General features: G+C 41.2%; 1 protein-coding gene across 1 annotated transcript in view; it reads right to left on the reverse strand.

Moving 5' to 3' along the window:
- Positions 1-2,766: 2,766 nt before the first annotated feature.
- Positions 2,767-21,509, reverse strand: part of STAC (SH3 and cysteine rich domain) — a gene marked incomplete at both ends in the record, with an annotated part of 70,392 nt that continues 51,649 nt past the window's right edge. Inside the window, 6 exons of the mRNA XM_079538607.1 lie at positions 2,767-2,865; positions 10,884-11,021; positions 11,152-11,203; positions 15,157-15,245; positions 16,152-16,216; positions 21,148-21,220. Coding sequence (XP_079394733.1) covers positions 2,767-2,865; positions 10,884-11,021; positions 11,152-11,203; positions 15,157-15,245; positions 16,152-16,216; positions 21,148-21,220 — 516 coding nt within the window. The remainder of the gene's footprint in view (positions 2,866-10,883; positions 11,022-11,151; positions 11,204-15,156; positions 15,246-16,151; positions 16,217-21,147; positions 21,221-21,509) is intronic.

Below are 21,509 nucleotides of genomic sequence, written 5' to 3' on the forward strand. Positions count from 1 at the left end.
AGGAAAAAAAAAAATGGGATACTCATCTGGATTCAGAGTAAGGCATCCAAAATTAATTTGAGGAAAATGTCCTCGATTCAGCAAAGTGCTTCAGCTTTAAGCGTGCAAATAGCTAATGAATCACATGCTTAAAGTAAGATTCATGTATGTGCTTCTTGCTAAATTAGGTATAAATTACATCTCCATATCAAACAGCAGCAAATACCCAGTAAAAAGGCAAAACAAAATACACAAAGAAAAGATAACCATGAAAGCTTTGGTTCAGAAGCAATGCTTACTCAGACGTAATGCAGCCAACATAAAGTTTGTTTTGTTTTACTCAATCACTTTATTATTTATTGCTCAGTATCAAAAGGAATCAAACTGACATTGATTAAAGGCCATTGTGAGTTGTAGGTAATATTCATATCTTTGAATTCTTTGAATTCTTTCTTTCTTGATGCACATTGTAGGGATAAATTAAAATCATAGAAGACTCAAATAGGGAATCACAGTATGATGCAATCATGTAAACAATAGCACATATGTATAGATTAATATTAATTAATATTCCTTTGCCCACTTGACAGGTCTGATCAAAAATAGCAAATATTTCAATTCTAACAAACATTTGAGTTTTTTCTTTGAACTAGTGAATATATATATAAAAATCATATAAAGCAGAGTGGATTATCATGACTTTACTTTTTGTCTTGATCTTTAAGGCTTGTCAGAATCCTCCCTCTTCCCACTAAGTTCACTGGTTACTTAGGAGAATGAGCTGAGCAAATGTTTTGTTTGCTCTGTAGAAAAGCCATTTATGAATTGCTGATATTCCCATAGAGGGAGATATGAAATCAGATACTTTTGATCAGCCAGAAGGATGTGAATTATTGGTGTAGACCGTTTGTATTATGAAGGACGATGTTTCAACAGTTGACACCCCTGTAACTTCCTCCTCAGCAATTAAGTGATAAGAGCTGCAAAATGCATCTGGAGAGGCTGCAGCCTGACCTGCTCTGTGAGCTTCTGGTCATGTGTAGCACAGCGCTGGATTTCATAAGGCTTTGCATAAGGTCAGCTGTTGGGCATCCCAACTATGAGACCTGGGCTGTGCAACACAGATTTGAACTGCCTCAATATAAGGAAGCAGACTGGACAGCATCTTTTTAGAAACAGTGTCAACTTTGCAAAGGCGTGTACTAACCTGGCGGCATCTGGATTTCTTCTTGCAGCATTGGCATATAGGACATCCATTTGTGGCTAATTGCAGTAGTATTAAAGACTGGCACTCAATCTCAGGCTGGTCAAATAAGGCGTGAATTCACCAGGGAGCTTTGGGACAGGACTTAATCTCTATGTCATAATATATACTAAGCTGTTTAAGTGTATTTGGTGCAATTACATCCAATTAAATGCTTGGAAATTAGGTTCACTGTTTTGAAACATCATAAGGCCCCTGCTCAGCAACACGATTGGCACCAGCTGACTTGTATAAGTTGGTCAAAATCCACAAGTCCCACAGACTGCTCTCCAGATCTTATACCCTAAACGTATTTGAAGGTGGAGGCTTACATGGACAAACCAGACACGTCTGTGCAGTTGCACTGGGACTGGGAAGGCTTATGGGAGGCTCACAGTTGTTAATGCCAAGGAGGTACTCATGTGAGTGCATTTACTGATGAATCTGCAGAACTATTTTAGCAGATGAAGACGACAACTTTGGTGGGTGACCACAATGCTAAGACACTCAGTGCCTTACTGTCACAAGTTCTGGGTTTAGGTACAGTCTTCACTTCTGTGCGCAGTCTGTCCTTTTCCTAGTGTTTTCAGTCTTCCAGGGGGTTAGTTAACTGTCTTTTTTTTATATATATATATATAAATAGGATTAATATATAAAATCTTATAAGTGCAATAAACACAGAAAAATACAAAACATTTCAAGCCTGTGGCTCTCAGCATTTTTCCCATTTTCTCCCTCACCAGATAAGGATGCAGGAAACACAGAGGGACACTTCCAAGAAGGCTCTTGAATCGCAGGGCAGGCCATTTTTGGGAGCTATGAGAGCAGCCGTCACACCTGGCACACACTGAGAGCTTTTGTTTGTATACAGAGAAAACAAAGGACATACAAGGTCGCTACTCTTTCATAAGGTAAGATTGCACAGAAAGAGAAAGCTGCTGACCTCCAGGGCACAGTGCACTTTTTTGAACTGACGTCCACATGGTGACTCCAAACTGCTTTGATATAAGACTAACATCAGGAATAAACGCTTAAACTGATCAGTTGATACAGGGGACAGAGCTGTAGAACCACAGCCACACTTTACTACAAGCATTGGGCTGTAGTATGAGGACAGTTTGACTGGTATTCTTCCCTCCCTCCCAAACACACATCTCCAACAAGAAAGTAGTCCAACAGTTTTCTAAGACATGAGACTTGAGTTTAGTCCTTTAGAACAGCTGTCCATTTCCATCAGGGTTGCAATAGCCATCTTGCAACAGAAATCACCCCAGACTTCTTTTTCTTACCTTATTCCTATTAGTTTCCAAGGGCCTCTCATTTCCCTAGAGGTTTCTGACTATATTTTCTTTCAATCATTCCACTTTTCTTATTTCTTAGTGTTGCTGCGGCAGTCTAAATGTCTTTTTCTTCTTGTAGTTGCAGTTTTCCCACTGTTTCCCTGAACATCTGCAAGACAGCCCATCTGGATTGACACAGTGTGAGATGAGGCAGACAGGCATTGCCAACAAAGGGCTCCTACTGCAGCAAGCGGGCTGTTGCAATCAGATGTTTTCTAAGACGTCTATGGGGACAAAGCCTTTCTTCTTCCCACTGTATACTTTGATGAAGCCATCGTGTTCCTTTTCTGAAGTCACGCAAATCTGGATGCAAAGAAGGTATAAAAATAAAAATCTCTTTGCTATGATGAAGAGATAAATTATTGAAATCTATTTGTCTGGTAGGCTGGACGCTGTGCTGGTTGCTTCTACAGGTAGTTTAGAATCACTGCTTTGACAAGAAATTCAAAGTCGTATGCTCAGAGCATTACCATTCCCCCTGACTCTCTGAAGTGCCACGTATGAATGAGAAATGTTAAAATCATTAACACCCTCCTACAGGATCAAATATTTTGAAGCTTGAATTACGACTTCAACCTAGTGTTACTATTATGATTTAGTTGTCTGTGTATGAGAGATGTGGGTAATTCAGATCATGAGCTACCAGGCTCCCTCAGCAGTTGATGAAAAATAATCACAGTGCCAAGGTGGGTCACTTGTAGCAGCTGATCTGAATGCAGGCATATTCTGTTTGGCATATTTAAAGAGCCAAAGTGCTTCTCAGATGGACAATGGGTCATGTTATTCACTCAGCTCTCTCACCTACAGGTGCCTGTGTCTATTTTGGATACCAAAGTATGTGACCTGAATACAGCTCAGCGAGTGTGTGTGCACAACTCCTGTGCCTAACAGAGGTAAGCGTGATGGAAACGGTATGGTCTTCACAATAGTGCAATATATCATGTTAAGGATCTGCATTTCCTGAAGACCTTTGTGAAGTCAGGTATTTCCTTCCATTTTAGGGCCCATCTGAGGCTACTTTGGCAGTGGATGAGCCATTTGAAAGCACTAGTACTTTGACTGGGCACTTGAGCACAGAGGCATAAAAATTAAGATTTTTTTTTTTCAAACATCTGTGCTAAAGAAAGATACATTTCCTACTACAATTCAATTACAGTTAAAAAATAGGCAGAAAGCTAATGGTGCTATTGAGATCATCTCGCTGATTTCTCACGATGAAAGTGCCAGGTCTTTTAAGCTCTGTATCTGGATTAATACTCACAAAGGCTTTATCTGATGGGTTTTTACCAGTGTTTAGTTACAAAAATTCAGAGAGTATGAAATGACCCTAAATGGCTAAAAATTTCCTGACTAAATGCATTTCAGCATGACTCTTACAAATTGTACGGTGACACCTAAATAACATATCTCAACTGTGGGTCGTATTGTCCTCTTATTGCTACATGCCTAAAATTTGCTTGCAATACTGATGCTGCTAGTTGGAAATGGAAGGCTATATGAAGGAGGTGAAGATGTTTCATGTTTGCCACCTCCAGTATTTGGAAATGGTCAGATGCATCTCTGTAGCTGAAAACAAGGGTTTGAAAAACATACATGCTCATTAATATTCTTAGGCTACCTACTTAATTCTATCTGAACTGCAATCCTGGGTCAGAATGACTGAGCACACCAATAGAGTTGACATCCAATTAAAACAAAATAATATATTGTTGTTTGGGCTAAATCACACAGAAGGAGAGAGAGAAAAGTATGCAATTGATGCTGTTTTTGTTCAGGTACTGTTGCAAAAGAGCCAAGCTAATTTTGTGTGATGGATCTCTAGCACAGTAGCAGCTCCCTAGGCAGTCACATCATCATTTGAAGCAGAAGTGCGTGAAGCAGAGCTGTACAGGAAGGTTCTTCTGAGTATTATGAGATGTTGCTCTGTCTTTGAGGAAGACTATGAAAACCTCAACAACTAGAGAAAAAGCCTACAAAGAAGCACCAGATTAAGGATAAACGAGCACAGCAGAGTGTTCAAAAGTAGGGAAGAGCACCTTGTTTGAAAGATGCCCATTCTCAGTTGATCCCTGCATGGGAAAATAAACTTTTGCAGGCTCTCTGTAATGGGCCTGGCTTGTTAAAAGGAATGCCTGACTCCATCACTATGTTACCTCCTGACTAAAAAAGTCTGACAGACCTCTTCCCTGATGTCTTGCACTGTCAGCAGAATGATTTGTGGGCAAAAGGAAAGTACAGAACTTTCTGAACAGAGGTTTTCTTTATCTTTGGAGTGGAAAAAGGACAGCAGATTTGAACTTCAAAAATTTTTTTCATTCTGCTGCTGTTATTCAAGCTTTCCCTGATATCAGCAGGAATGCTTTGCTATAGCAAGAACTTTAGATCTTCACTGGGTATGTGGAAGACAAGGTCTTTCTGCAAGATTTTCTCTCGCTCCTCATACTAATACATTGATACATTAATCAATCTGCACTCTCACAAACTCCAGCTGAAGTTCTCTCACACTAATACTCTAAGCCCTGCCTGTGCCAGCCCCTGAATGGCAGAGGCTTTTCCCACTCTTTCCCAAGGAAGGGGATGAGTGAAGGGCAGGTAGAGCCCGGCTGCAATATAACACCCTTTACTAATATGGTACAAGTCAGGAGGTCCCCAAGGCTGTAGCAGCTGCTGGAACTTTGCACAGCTCTGGAGATTCTCCAGATTCTGCACTTTCAGAAAAGGGGGAATGCAACTCCATCTTTGGCCACATTTGTCCTCATTGCCTTTTGTGAGTATTGCCAAGGGTTTCATCCACAAGCCTTGGGATCTGGGTTTCTTAGGTGGGTGTGAATCAGGAGGAGTACGTGGTGGTGTACAGAGTTTTGGGCTCCACCTGATGAATCAGCTGTCGCTGAGGACTAGTCCTGGTGACAGCAAGTGTGGTGGTTGTGAAGGCATAGCATGCCTAGCTGCCATCAGACACCCACAGTTCACTGCACCCAACTGGAAAATGCTTGAAATGACAGCTGCTCAGGCTGGTGTGTTCTGGGGGCAAGGTGGCTCAATTCCTCTGTGAATTCAGCAGTAACACAAATGGAGACAAACAGTGTGGGGTTTTTTTTTTAGAAAGAAAATAGAAAGTGCCCTGGCTCAAGAGATTATGAATGGAGTAAGTCATGGGATAAGCAATCACATCTCAGGCTATTTCTCAGTTATCAAGCGATCTACCGAAATAACTGAAAGTGGGATCTAGTATTATAAAGTCACTTTCTCATTCTTTCATCTCATTTTTCTAAAAAAAGAAAAACCAAACAAAACAAACACATGACAAAAATAAAGCAAACTACTGCTCAGATCCTGATTGATGTCTGAACTTATCAACATCTGCCCTCGGGATTTCTTTATCCCTCAGCAGGGGAGATAGAAGCAATCAGGAAATGATCCTTCAAGCTGCTCTCAGAACTCTCCAGTGCTTCTAAGTCCTGTGGCAAATTCTCTTTGTCCCAGAGTAACTTTGAACTTGCTCTAGTTTTCTGTAGCTGTCTTCTGCTTATCTTTTCCCTTTCACATATTTAACCTGTCAGTAACAGGCTAGTCGTGATGAGACAGGAATTTGCTTATGAGGTCAGCACAGCTTCAAGAGCTGTTCTGGAGCCTGGAGACAGTGCCAGGTCAAGAGGTCTGAAAGCTCATGCCTTCTGTTTGTCTCTGGCAGTGACAGCACAGGGACATGGTGAGTTTCCACATCTGCTTGTGTCTATGCACTGAAATTTTTGCCTAAAAGTAAGCTCTGTGGATAGAAATGGTAGATAACTCAGTTTTCATACTTATTTGGCTACAGTGCAAAGTCTGATGATAGGTTTTATATCAGCTGCTTCACTAGCTTTTGGACCAAGAACAACAGCTTGTTTTTCATATGACATTTGTTCAGGATTTTAAAGATGACCTGGATACAAAATGTGCTGTGCTCAGGTTCTAGACTCTTCCACAACTTGTGTGCCATTCTGAGTCTCTGAATAAATGTCCCAGTTAAACAAGACAAGCATCGGTGCAAATGTGAAATAGCTGGAGAGAAAGACCCTTCTTCCCTCAAGCCTAGCTGTGAAAAGTAGCATCTATTGCAGGGGAGTAAAACTTTAGCATCACTTTCCAATCTGGATTTGTTTCAGCAGTGCAGCCAAGTCATTCTTTAAGAAGTTCAGATACTTCTGGAGTACCACAGAATGAAAGATGTGGGGCCCTAATGTGATTCCCAGGCAGCAAGGTGAAAAGCCAGACACCAACAAAACATATGAATTAATGAGAAGACTTGAGGCAGGTGAATCCCCTGGGACCGGAAACCTGGGTTGCAGTCCTGCCCTGTTGAATCCACTCTCCAGGATGAGAGCCTGGATCAAAGTCCATTTCTGGGCTCTTGTCAGGTGGCTGGATCAGACCTGAATGTAGCTGCTGATATACACATACCTAAAAGTCACTCCTGCTGAATGGGAGCAACAAAAGGGATATGGATGCCGTGGGGACAGCAAGGCTGACAGCTCTGGTTCAGAAGCTGCAGCCATCACAGCTATGGCCTTTTTTGCAGTCACTGTGGAACCCAGATGGGAGATGCTTCCTGCAACAGGGCTACTTTACATCAATGGCATTTATAGAACACATCCATTGCTAAATGGATCTGTTGCACTGACCTTTATGTAAACTCACAGCCCACGTTTGGATGAGGCAGAGAGTTTCTGATTGCTAACCTCATTACAGATGTCGTGGTTTGGGGTCGTTTCTGTTTCACAAGATCACTTGTGCAAGTCAAAATCAATAGTGTTATTTAATCACAAAGAGCTCGGTCCTAATGTGGTTTATATTTGTATGCTTGTCAGAGAAGCTGCCAGTAAAGAGTGTGGGCAGGATTTTCTTAAAGAGGGCATTTCCTTTATTTAATTAGGGTGCTAGAAAAGGAGGAGCAACAGACATACAAACAATAGAATGTTATTTCTTCTTTAAAAACAAGGCTAAGTCTGCCTTTCTCCTGCACTTATCTGATTGAGCCCAGCCACAGAGCTGTTGCAAAGAGCCCAGCCACTTCTACACTGGTTTCAGGCACAGCACACCCTGAACTCCAAGATGTTGCTGTTTCAGAAGCAGTACTGCTTATTCCCACGCTGAATTTCCTATTTCATACTGAATTTTTCAAGGAAACCTTTGTGAAGATAAAGCCGTGCATCTTGCATAAGACGTGCAAATGTGCTGCTTTGTTTTTCCCTCAGTTTTCTCCCTGAGTATTGGCCTTGCCAGAAAGGTCTGCATGAAGCTGAAAACCCAACACACTATTCATAGGACATGAAAACAACAAATGATTCCAGAGAAAGCCTCACCTACTGTGCTTCAAACTTTGAAAATGTCTCTATTCACCTGAAATGGAGCCACAGATTCCTTTGTGTAAAAAAATACCCATCTTTTTTTTTGCCTCTTTCCTTACAAATACAGACTACCAACCTGAGAACATTCATGTAAGGTACAAAAGAGATGGCAACCTGCAGTATAAACCATGGATGTTATCAAGCATTACACTGAAAATTCATATTAAAGGAACAGGATAAGTTTTCCTGTTCGCCTTCATTGTAAGAATGGCTCTGAACTCCTGTAAAAACACTGCAGAATTTACCCCAGTGAATTAACACAATAAAATGAAGACAATCTGCCATTCTATAGTTACACAAATTTATGAGACCAGTTAATGAGTTTTTCTAGCTAAAGTGAGACTTGACAGGAATTGGTAGCAATGAATAATTTCTCCTCCTTGCTAATCTAAAACAAGTCAGTGCTTTGCATGTACTACATATATTGTGCTCCCAGGACTCTGAATGCTGTGAGACAGCTAAAATGGCTGCTTAGACCCCCAGAAATCCCTAATCAGAATGCAAAAAAGAAAGAATTCTGCAAAACTTTTTCCAGAAGTCCTATTCAGATTATTTTCCTTCTCTTTCTGTGCCCTCCCTTTTCTTTAACTCTCTCAATGGGAGAAATAAACACCGGGGAAATAAAGGATGGAAAATAAGAGAAACAGCTGAAGAAAGAAGGAAGGGAGGAAAATTGAGCCTGGAAATATAAAATAAATGTTTGAAGTAAAAAATTCCTGGTAACAAATACATTTTCTTTCACAGCACGTAGTGTTGTTCCTCAGGAAAGGAAGGACTGTTCTGTTGAAAAGAAGAAAAAAATAAATGGTACCCTTGAGGAAGTGATCTCTGAGGCAGGCACACATCCTGTGGTCTGGTCTGGCCCATGGCCCTACGCTGCTACCACATGCTGGCCCTATGCAGGTTGCCAGCTCTCACTAGGAACTGTCATAGGGGGCTCAGTCCCTGCATGGGACTACAGGAGCAAGCAGATGAGTTTTTGGAACTCATTCCATCTCAAAATTTCTCAAAATGGCCTTGAAGTTCTTTGAGCATCCCCTTTTTAAGATAATCTGTGAGAGGATGGAACAGGCTCTTACCACCCTGAGCTCACCTGCTGCTTCAACCTTGTCTCTGCCCCCCTGCTTTAACCAGATTTTCATTTCACATTAACCCTCAGCATTTGTTTAAGATAGATAGGGATAAATAAGAAGGGAAGGGACAGACAAATAGGATGGATTCATAATCCCATTTTTACCCCTACCACAGACAATGCCTCGCTCCTCACTGCAAGCTCCCTTGTGAGCCTATTAGGAACTAGGAAACAATAAGAAGCCATTGTGCTCAGATGCTGCTGCCAGACCTGCCCACTTAACAACTGTGGTCTTGTGAGAAATGAGGCAAGAAACTGCACCCTCACTGCCTGCAGGAGCAGCCAACTGACAGAGAGGATATGGTGTGCCTGCTGACAAGAAAGGACTCAGACTGCAGCCCTTCCTTTGTGCTGGCAAGCAAATCTCCACACTCCCATTTCCTCAAGCTTCTGCATTGTTAATCCTAGAGCACAAAAGGTGCCAAACCTCCAGCCTGGCTTTGGTAATGACTTCTTCCCTGTGTGCACAAATATAAATAATAAAAAGAAGAGCAAGGTGAAAAAAAAAGAAAAGGCACATTATCTCTTTCCAGTAACTTGAAGGTTGCCAAATGTAGTAAGTGCACAGGGCAGCTGAAATACATTCCTGTTACTGTATACTATGCCTTCCTTAAAAAGCTGTGTATACTCAAGGACTGTTAGCATTAGCACATTATGATGTGCCACAAGGCAGCAGCAAAGGCACGAGTTAACCTTACCCACTGCTGGAGTGATGTATTACAAAAGTTCTGAGTGGAAAATGTGTAATCCTGGAGTTCACCCTAATGCTGATTTCTGCTCCACTTTGCTAAAATCAATGGCTTTCCAGGCACTGAAAGGCAAACACCTCCTGGTGACGTTATATAAACTGCCAAAGGAAAGGAAGGTGGAACAAAACTGGGCTTCACAAAATACAGTGATAGAAAGCCAGCTTCCTGTTTTGTGCAGTGTTTGGAGAGTTTAGCCTGTGGGTGGCTGTCAGCCAGCCATCCTTCTATCTGCATGACCCTATGCCACACTGTTTTGAGCCAAATTCTTCTTTCACTTTACCACAGCAAACATTTATAGCAGTATTATCAGATATACGGAAAGACTGGCAAAAATTCTGTTTACAAGTGCACTTAAAATCAGATCAAAGGCATAACATTGGCTGTGGTTTCTACCTTGTGAACCCACCCGAATAACCCAAGCCAGAAGGAACTGCTGAAAATATGCCAGGTGAATGGACTTTGTGAATCTTCACTTTATGTGGTGTACTATAACTCCCACTTGCTGCTTAAATTATGACTTGTAGAGAGAATATGCAAGTAGCATCACAAGCTATTAATGACTAAAGATATTTTACAACCAGTGAATAAGGGATAAATTTAAGATTTACAGTTTTCTCTGTGATGTCTTAACTCTGCTCCTGCTGAAGCTGAAACAATGTGCTGTGTTTATGTTTAGGAAAGGTAAGGTCTGGGAAGGGAGCTACTCTGTTTTATTAGATTAGCTTAATAGCGTGGAGGAGAGCAGACCATGTGTTAGGCACTCAGGCCTACCCCTACAACTCTGTTTTCCAAGCTGTCCTTCTGAGGTGACATATAAATATCTTTATGAACATCTGTAAGCCTGTAAACTTAGGCCACAATAAATAGGAAGAATGTGTTAGCTGGTTAGTACATCATTACCACGTTAATGGTAAATCTTGAAAACAGCTGAACTGCAGTGAACAGCATCTGTCTGTGTCCATTTTGCACCTTCCCTCTGGTCACATCAATTTGACTGTGGGATGCTCAAGTCTGCTGGGAATTCAGCCCAGTGGGTCTCCTTGCATTTACCTGGTTCTCTTTCAGAGTTATCTGCCCCTGCTCCTTGCAGCCAATGAATGTCCTGATACATCTGTAAATCTTCTCATCATGTTGCACTCTTTGAACGAAGTTAGCAGGAAAAAATCCAGTTCTGTCATCAATTTTTCCCTGTGGAGAAAATGTATTGACAGAAGAAAGCTGTTAACACCAGTAGCTTTAATGCAAGCTCAGTATTGAAAATAATGTATTTTTTCCTTTTGGAAATGAGAGAGATAGATGCACAGTAATTAGAACATACCTTCCACCAGTCTTCATTGGAGTCTTCCAGAAGAGTGATCATATCCCCTGGCCTGTAATTAGAAGAGGAAGAGTGGATTAGGATGACTCTTAATAGCTATGCTGCATCGGCTCCCACAGTTACCTTCTAATAGGAAGGTGGTCCTTCCTTGGTCATTTTATCTGAGCATTTATTGCAGGTAGACTCAGTGGGGCAGAAAAGTTTTCTTAAATCATACTAAGTAAAGTAGGAAGAGAATTGCTGTATGTTGGGGCTAGATCTTTATTGTGAGACAACACCTTCTGTGAACAGGAATTTCTGCTTCCTGTTTAATAAGAAACTGTTTAAAATGCAGTCCCTATTTGTTACAGGCATTATCTTGTTACTTCAAGACATTTTGCATTGTTGGGACACACTACTTTATCATCTGTGTTTTCAAGCTGTGATTGCAGAAGGAAGGCAGCAGGAAAATGGTTCTATTTAACTGACAAAGGCAATTAGTCAGCAGGGATATAATTTTGCCCAGGAATCTTTTTTTTTTTTTTTTTTTTTTTTTTGAATGGGACATATTTACCTCTATATACCTCAATGCAGGGTTGTAATTGCTAAGTATCAGCATCCAGCTGACTAGTTCCAAAGCAGAGCTAAGAGAATAATTTGGCTGGAAATGCTAATAGTGAAACATGCCGCGCTGATTTTGTACAGGTAGTTGAACAGTTATTTGACTTCCTTTCCCCATTGGTGGCACTTCATTAATGTTATTGTGTGATCATAATCGCACTGTGTTGCAGAATGTAAGTGGCAGCCCATTTGCAAATGGATTAACCTCAGAAATCTGTCTGCTTGATAAGAGGCATCTCTTTGATCTTAACAAAATTAATGGTTGACCCTTAATTATTTAGCTTTCCTTGCATATCATGTTAGTCTCTTTGTATCAGTGAGGTATCAGCACAAGAGTCTGACAACACACTGAGGACATGTGATAAATAGAGAATTTAATGGGCTCTTGCAGAACGCACATAGAAGACATGCACTTGTCCAGCTGGAGAGCCTCTCTGGTCTATTTGCCCAACAGTTATCACTGCTGCTAACAAATGGAGATACAAGAATTTAGTCTTTCCCCTAACACGGCGGGGTTTGAACCTGAATTTTTAGGTTTCAAAGGTGCTATCAATAAGGCAATAGAGTAGGCTTTTCCCTCTTTGGGAAGCTGTTCCATTGTGCTTGGAATAATTAAATGTTCTTGCTGTGAGAAAGGAAGCTAGAGAAAAGAGATGACTTGGTACTCTTGTGGTAAAAAAATTCTTCCAAAGGAAGAATTCTGTCCAAAGGAAAGGACATACAAGTCCAGTTAATATTTAATATAAGATACTTGGGTTTTGAAGGAGCCTAACGTGTCACTCCAAAGTGAACAGGCTGTAATGTTACTGGCACCCTGACACTGCAAGGAGGAACATCTTCAACAAGAAAGATTTAGAGAATTCCACCTTTTAAATACCTTCCAGCCTGTCGAGTAGAAAAAAACTTTGAAGAAGAAAAATTTCAAGTTGTCAGAGGAAGAGGGCAACTGAACCTGAAGTCTTCCACATCAGTGATCTGAGCACTGAGATTTTACATACAAGACCTGCAAATTTAGCTGATACTTTTTAGTACAGGACTAACATTGATTTCTGTAATCTGAAAGGATTCATAAATAGAAGTTCCAGGTGAACCTCTATTACTTTTCCTGCATAGATTTAGGCTTCAAAATCCCTAATAGGGGGCAATCTGCTTGGTGTTTACTGCTTATTGAAACGGTTCTGTGGACTTACCCTATTTTTTTTAACTCTGCATCACAGCCCTGGACAAATACTCTGCTCTACCTCAGTGTTCTAGACGTCAGTAGGTGCCAAGATAGGTGCTTATAATGCAGTATCTGAAACCCTGTGTGCCTTACTCCAGAACTTACTTCAGGCACTGTAAAATATGGCTATCTCTTAGAATAAGCTTGTTACTGGACTATCCCTTTTTACTGAAGCCAGAGCTCTGGAAAGCAATACTGATTGCTTCTGCTGCTGAGGAAGGAAGAAATCAAGGTTATGTCAAATACGAATTGCTGCTGAAATCAGGACTGTCACCTCTCAGCTGCAGCAGTCTCCTGCCCATTGCATGCCCTCATATGAGTGCTCAGATCTCCACAAATCTCCCTTAACATTTCCTTCCAGCTCACCTCCTTCCTCTACTAGTTCTCTTCCTTCTATTAAGATGATCAGTGTCCAGTCGATCCCTGACTTGGGCTGCCAGGACAGTCCATATCAAATCTTCACAATACTGCTGTGCTGAACTCATCTCCAGAAACTCAACTTTGTTGAACAAAAATTCATCCAAATGACCTGAATCCTGCCCTGCAGATAGCAAACTGCATTACTAGCTATTCAGCATCACTTATGAAACAGTGTTAATCCATGTATTACTGAATTTCTGGTCATGGGACAGATAACTTTGCTGTAGCCTACTGACGATATTCCAAAGCCTGACTCTTGTCTCCATGGAAAGAGCCTGTCACTAATGACCATTCAGGTTGTAGGCCATAGGTTGTTTGGGCCTTCCCTAGGAGGGACAGGGGAATTTTGGAGAATGATGCATTTTCAGGTTTTCTGTGTCTGGCTGAGGATGCCAGAGGATATGTGTCTGAATGGACTTCCTCTCCAAGGGAAAATTGCTCAAACTGAAATACACCTATTAAGGACTAGGATGCAAAGCGGGATCCCTCAACCAGAGTGGCTGGCAAGTTGCACTAATGGTCACCATAGCCTGTGGTTATTTCCTGAAGAGCTGTCATGCCTAAAATAATGATCAGAAAATGCTACTAAAACAGAATGACAGGGAAACTTGTTATTTCTGCCTTACATCCCACCCATTCTTCCCAGAGCAATGAGAAGATACAGCTGGGAATACTAAAAAGGAGATGCTGACAACAGGGGCATTTCTCTGGCAATTCCTTAAATTTTGTGGCAAATGCACGACTGTTATCACGTAGAAAATGCCTTGGAGAGAACCGACACATTTAAAGTCAACAGCTCTGAGAAGGCCCTCAAAATATGAACAGCACGAGTCAAGCTTATTGCACTCAAAGAAAAGTTGCTCTTACACTTCGGTGAGTTTGGATTAGACCATGAGATGCTAGCAACTGATGCAGAACTGAGGCAGGAAGTGTTAAAAACTAATAATTGAGAAGGACACTTTGCAAAGCTCAGGATGCATTTTCTAGTGTGAAAAAAATGCCATCCATCAGCTGGAAATCATTCTTTTTTCTCATCCATAATCTGAATGAGGGGGAAAAATCAAACAGGACTTGCAAAGCATTCAGCATTAGGAGGACAGCGGGCGAGGAATTCCTAGTTGAAAATTTATGTTTGAAAATGACAAAGCAACTGAAAACTGTACATTTTCTAGTGGAAAGCCCCCTTAGTCCTTGTATAGGAACTGCTGAATCAAGGCCTGAACCCCTGATTGACCACCTGAGGCAAGCAATGAGTCAGCCCTGAGAGCACAGGTGAAGGCTGTGCTATTGCACAGCTGTGCTGATGGAAGGGGTGGAGCCTGGCTGCACCTCTCCTAGACCCATTTAAGAGCTGACTAGCACGTGGGAAGGGTTTCTTTTGGAGATTGCTTCTCTTGGAGTCTTCTCAGCAAGCCCGGGACAAAGGTAAGCTTTCTGTTTCTTCTTCTTTGGTGTGATAACCTGTTTAGCCTAACTTTCTTGTATATTTCTTAATTATAATATCTGTATAGTCATTGATTATACGCTCCTGAAGTGACATAAGTGCCTTTTAAGCATTTTATCTGTTGTGCCTTTGCCAAAAAAGAAGTGGTCACTGGATTTGTTCCTATGCCAATAAATTTGTGTCTGCAAGTACTTATATTTAAAAACGTCCAGGAGAAAGTCAGAATAAATCTCCTTTCCTCCTCTCTCAAGTCATATATAGCAATATAAGCCTTAATTTGCATGCATTAAATCAAATAATAAATATTTTGGGGCTTTACCTCATCTCCAAGTCTTCATTTTCTTGTGGTACAAATTTGTACAAGGCAACATAGGTGTTCATTTGTAACGTGCTTTTATAAAATGGTCCCTTGAAGAAAAAATAACAATGAGAAAATGTAAACATCTGTTTGTCAAATATTTAAGTGCAACATATGGCCCCGTATCTGGCGCTTATTGATAATGGAAAACCCAGGGATTTTGCTCACACTGTTACAGTGAGGAATCAAGTTCTGTAATTCCAAGAGATGAGCCAGAATCTCACAATCTTGGAGGACTGTAAATGTCTTCGCGGAGAAATAAGAGTTGTTGAACCCCCAAATCAATTTTCTGGCAGAAATATTAACTTGGTCTTTTGGGTGAGACCGAAAATGTGAGTTTGCTTTTTACTCCTTAACATAGGAATGTTGCAAGCCCAGCAGTATACTGGGCAGCATTATATAATGTGTCTATTATAAAGGTCTCTTTATGGATGAGTTCAACCTGTACAATGCACAAGTCCAATGAATAGAGAGGGAAAATCACTTTCTTAGATAGAAAGTTATTTGCACTGGGCTTCCTGCAGAGAAGACTGGCTACTCTTTTGCCTCTCTGCTGGAAATCTGCAGGGGAAAAAAAAAAAAAGCACTGAAACCAAATGCCAGGTAATCTTCCAAATTATGTCAGGTCTGTGATTTTTATGTTACTGCTGTTCTGTTGGATTGACACAGCCTCCACACTGGATATTTTGTGTTTATAACATGAAATCATAATAAACACAGGAATATAAAAAGGTCCTTTTTTGGTCAACCAAAAAGCAATCCAGTCCTGTATACTGCTTCCAACCAGGGCCAGGGGCCCGGAAATGGAACAATTACGTGACAGGCAGATATTAATGTTTGCTCTATGTAGTGCCCCCTGCAGTCCCACCACAATTTAACAGCTAAAAGTCCTCCCCAATTTATATTATACATGTCTTCCCACCCACACTGCGTTCTCAGAAAGTTTTTAGCCGTACCGGGGAATGTATACTTTTTGGTTCTTCTCCAAAGTGTTCTGTGCCATTTTCGGAATATGTAAACACTAAAATAAAGCAAACACATGACATTTTAGAATAGGTTAAGGCTCTTCACTTCACCAAGGCCAGCTTAGTTTTCGTTAAGCTCTTCCCTCAACAAAAACAGGTATTCCACTGAACTTGGCTGATGGCTCAAAACCATTTCTATCCTGAAGAGTTTATGGTCATGCTACATGACCAATTTTGATCAAAAGACCTATAGGTAGGTGCAGCACAGAACTTAAGTCTCTGAATTGCACTACTATTTAAAGTCCTGAAGCCTTTTCTTCACATTTGATGCTGTGTTTTCGTGTTTAAGAGCAGAAGAATTTCCATTTGAAAAGCAAGTGCAAAACATGATGGTTGTATACAAACATTGAGAGAATTTTGCAGCTAAGAACCCTTCTTCCTGTATCCTCTGTCTCCACATATTCGGTGGGCTTCTTTGCTCTTTCTCTTCAGCAACCTCTGCCTGGGTGCACTGGCTGTGCCCTCTCCATCTGATCACAGAGGGATACTAGAAACACCTCAACCATAAGTTGAGATGGGTTGTCTGTTTGAAAGATATACATATGGTCTGTATGTTTGAAAATGTCCTTCTAAGTTACTAAATCAGAAACTCCTGGAATAAACCAAGAATCACAGATTGTAACTGACCTGATTGGTACCTGATACAAATCAATTATGCTATATTCATAATTGCTTTGTGATATGACAGATATCTGTCCTCAGTTATCTCCTTGGAAAGACCACACTGGCTTTATTAAATTGATTGAATCCCCCTTTATGTTTTAACAATTGCTTGGTGTTTTATGCTTCTGGATAAAGTCTGAATATGATTGTACTACCTGGAGTCCTTTAGCAGCTAGAACCACCAGCCTCACCTCCATCCATTTACCCCTGCAAGTGTTTCAAGTGGTTTAGTAGTCTCTAACAAGAATTTGGAAATCTCCAAAACAGTAATAAGTAGCAGGATGATTGCTAGAGTGTATTTTCTTTCTTTCTTTCTTTGTGACATGCTTTCATGTATTTAGAGAAAAGAAGAGGCCAGGAAATCACTGAATGGCTGAATTCCCTTCTCTCTCTCCTCTTCCACATTCTCACCTTTCTTCCATGAAAACATATTACTGTGGCTATTCTACACTGACAATGACAGCCAGTCAAGGTCTTTGAAGTAGTTTTTTGAGTTAAATAGTAAGGCTCCTTGATTACAGGCAGTTGTTCTTAGCTCTTGTACTGTTCTTCCTTGTAAAGGAGGAGATACATAAAACAGTAGACACAGCATGAGTGAGAGATTTTCTGCAAAGGGACACATAGCTATGAGAACACAAAAACACATACTCTGATAAAATGTAATACAATTTTGAAGTCATAAAGTTTAATGTGTGAATGCAAAGTCTGTATATGAGTTGATGCATTAGCCTGAAACTGCTCCAAGTTGTCTCCAAGTGCTTTTGATTGTGGCTGACCTGGAGGCCTCACTGTGCCTTTCACCAAGTCCTGGGGTGGAGGGACACTGACTGTGCACACTGTCACCAGCACTAGAAGGGAGAACTTTTAAGAAAAAAACACTTTGCAGTATCCTTTAGCATACGGGTATGCATATTCCTGGCATCTGTGTAGAGAAGTCCTACTTATGTTTCTATGTTCCATTTTTTTTTTTTCATTCAGTGGAGAAGGAGGTAAGAAAATTGGACAAGCTCTAGTGAGTGAGTTGAGTAACTAGGAGCCATTTTGACTTGCAGAAGGTCTTTCAGAAGAAGATATAGAGGCATTTCAACAGAGGATGTTTGGGAGAATTTCTGCTTGGTTCAAAAAACAAAGCCTGGTTACTCACGTGTACTTTGTGGTCCATGAGCCCTCCACAGCTCACATCTTTGCATCACAAGGACCATACAGAATCATAGAATGATTTGGATTGGAAGGGACTTTAAAGATCATCTGGTTCCAACCCCTAGCTATAGGCAGGGACACCTCCCTCTACACCAGGTTGCTCAAAGCCCTATCCAGCTTGGTCTTGAATGCTTCAATGGAGGGGCATCCACAGCCTTGCTGGACAACCTGTTCCAGTGTCTCACCACCCTCACAGTGAAGAACTTCTTCCGAAGATCTAGTCTAAATCTACCATCTTCCAGCTTAAAATAATTTCCCCTTGTCCTGTCACTTAATGCCCTTCTAAAAAGTTCCCCCCCCAACTTTCCTGTAGGCCCCTTTTGGTACTGAAAGGCTGCAAGGTCTCCTCAGACCATCTCTTCTCCAGGCTGAAGAGCCCCAGCTCTCTTAGCCTGTCCTAAAAGAGGAGGTGCTTCAGCCTTCTGATCATCATTGTGGCCCTTTCCTGGACCTGCTCCAACAGCTTCATGTCCTTCGTGTGTTAGGTGACCCAGAACTGGATGCAGTACTCTAGGCAGGGTCTCATGAGAGCAGAGTAGCAGAGCAGAATCACCTCCCTCAACCTGCTGGTCACACTCATCTTGATACAACCCAGGATATGGTTGGCCTTCTGGGCTGCAAGCATGCACTGCTGGCTCATGTTGAATCTTTCATCAACCAGCACTCCCAAATCCATCTCCCCAGGGTTGCTCTCAAGCCATTCTCTGCCCAGCCTGTATCTGTGTTTGAAATTGCCCTGACCCAGAGGCAGGACCTTGCACTTGGCCTTGTTGAACTTCATGAGGTTGGAATGGGGTACGCATCCTTGTGTATGTAGGGAAATGCTCACCAAACCTGGCTGTGCCAGGAAATTGTCCCAGGTTTGCTGAAATCCCTGCTGATAACAGGCTTGTACATACTTTTTAAAGTATAATTTGGCCTGGGGGGCTTCTGATACAGATAGCAATTCACAGCAGTGCAGGAGCGTAACTGGCTTAGAAGAAGCTGAAGGGCTGGTGATTAGATATGTCATCTTAGAACTGTAAACCAGTGAACATCAATCATAGAGCAGGGAGAGGGCCTATCGCGTCACATCCCGTGGGGGGGGTCTCACAGTTGCTGACAATATCCCAGGCAAGTTTGCTGGATGGTTTGTGTGCCAGGGCCTGGAATAATCCATCATCCCCTGAAGTTGCTGTCATATGCCTATAGAGTTGATTCCATTGCCACATGTGACGAGTCCTTTCTGCTTTTTCTCTTTAAACAAAGAGGCTCAAATGTGCATGTTCCTGAAATCTTGTTTGCAGAATGCAGGTTTTTATTGGAACAAAAATAACTGGAATAACCTGATTCATCAAGGCATTAATGTGGAACTGCCTGATAAAGAGACAGTGGACAACAGAGGAAAAAGGAGTGGTGAATCACCCTGCAGCAACATTTTGAATTTACTTTGTTAAATTTTTAATCTCTGTTTAGTTCATGGTCTCTGGATGTTTCTAGGAGGCACTGGAGTCTGAAAGCCATACAGCTCTGCTGTTCATGTCTCTACAAAACATAAATCCATCTCCTTTCATATTTGCTTGCCCTAGCAGCAAAAGAGGAAAAAGAGAAAAAAAAAAAAAAAAAAAAAAACCCACAACCAAAAGCACCCTGAAAAACCCAGAGATTTTGACAGTCTGAAAAGGATTTTTACCATTTCCACAGCTTGTGCAAACAGCACGGGCAGTTTATTAAAAATCTACCAAGGGGAAATTTTTGGAGTGACTGATGCATAATTTATACTCTGAGCCTCTGAAGGTTGGATTGTAAAAAAGCCAGTGCTGATCAAAGGAATTGTTAATGTGCCACGGAAGTTATTTGGGGGTTTGACACATGCTGGGTTTTTAAACTAATCTCTTTGAGTAAGTTCCTTGAATGCCTCTTAGTGCATTCAGTGAAGGCAGGTCTTACAGCAAAAAAAAAAGTTTCTTTTGGTTTCAGAAATTAAACTGTTGTTCAATAATGAAGGAAGGTTATCAGGAAACTCAGATAAGGCCAAATTAATCTCAGGTGGTCAGGATTAAAAAATGTGAAGTAGGTTATCTTTAACTGAGTGAGATCAACTCACATTGGTGAGATGGAAAACCAATGGAAAATAAATTGTCAGAAGAAAGAAGGTAGCATAGATGGGATGTTCATAAAACAGAAGGCAGGAGATGACTGAACACTGTGAGGAGAAGTGATAGGAACACTTGAAAAGGAAGGAGTAAGAAGGAGACAGCATGAAAGGGGAATGAACAGTTATAGCTGGCTTCTCACCTACTTGAATTGCCAGCTGCATGTGAGGAGCACAAGGGGTCTAACAGAAGAAAAGCTATGTTCTGTGTGATATATTTTTGCAGTGCACATCTCATGTTAAATTTACCAAAGTAGCCTCCTTGTGCTAGAGAAGACATTCAGGTTTGGGCCTGAAGTTTTATTAAAATGCTCCAGCCTGCTTTGTACTTATTGCTTCCCTTGCCATGACTGAATTCAAAAAGGAGGTCATGTACAGCCATCCCATACCAGCTGAGATTTCATCACTCAGCTCTGGTCTGCTAATGTAAAAGCATTACTTCCTAAAAAGCAGACAAAGGAATTGGCTATTAATATTATGGGGGCATGTTCTGTGGCTGTAATAAGAAGATGCAATTATAATCAGGACTCATTGTGATGTATATTTTACAGACATATGGATATTATATAATTCATTTCCTATACCAAAGAGATTGTGGTATATAGAGAGATGTAGACAAGTCAGACATATGGAAAGAGGAAAAAGTCTTATTTTTGTTCCACTTTACCATTGTGAAACTGAAACTTTTTAAGTGACTAGTCTAGAGTCACAAAGCACAGGAGATAAGGAATAGAACCTGACCAGTGTCAGGTCTGGACAGAACAAATGGTGGAAACCAGTGGCTTGGATCTCCCCTGGCACTCAATAAAGCATTCCCCAAATTTTTTCACTAGCTTGTTGCCTCATCCACCTCTCCCTTCCAAAACCAGGAATAGGTTCTGCACAAGGCCAACGCATGCAAAGATGCCATCCTGGCCTAGCAGCACTCACCACTGTTGCTCCGTTTCCTGCTTATGTCAAGGCTGCTATCGGCTTCCTCAGGAACTTCAGCCAGATCAGCTGTCTGCAGGGACAGAGAGAGCAAATGAGATGGGAATCTGGTGGTGCACAACAAATACCTGCTTCATAGAGAGCAATAAAAGCCCACAAAGGACCCTAGAGAAAATTTCCTGTCTTCAGTACAAAACATTTCTGCAGAGTAAAGTAAAAAGAAAGTTAAGGAATGTCTTAAACAATCTGTCTGTATAAAACAGAAGTTTGGGGAGATTGGAGATGATGAAGACTTTTTAAATAGCTGACTACAGAAGAGACTGGCCATGAATTGAAATTATTGACCAACAATTTATTAATCC

Source organism: Tetrao urogallus, assembly GCF_951394365.1.
Source record: "Tetrao urogallus genome assembly, chromosome: 7".
Classification (NCBI taxonomy): Eukaryota; Metazoa; Chordata; class Aves; order Galliformes; family Phasianidae; genus Tetrao; species Tetrao urogallus.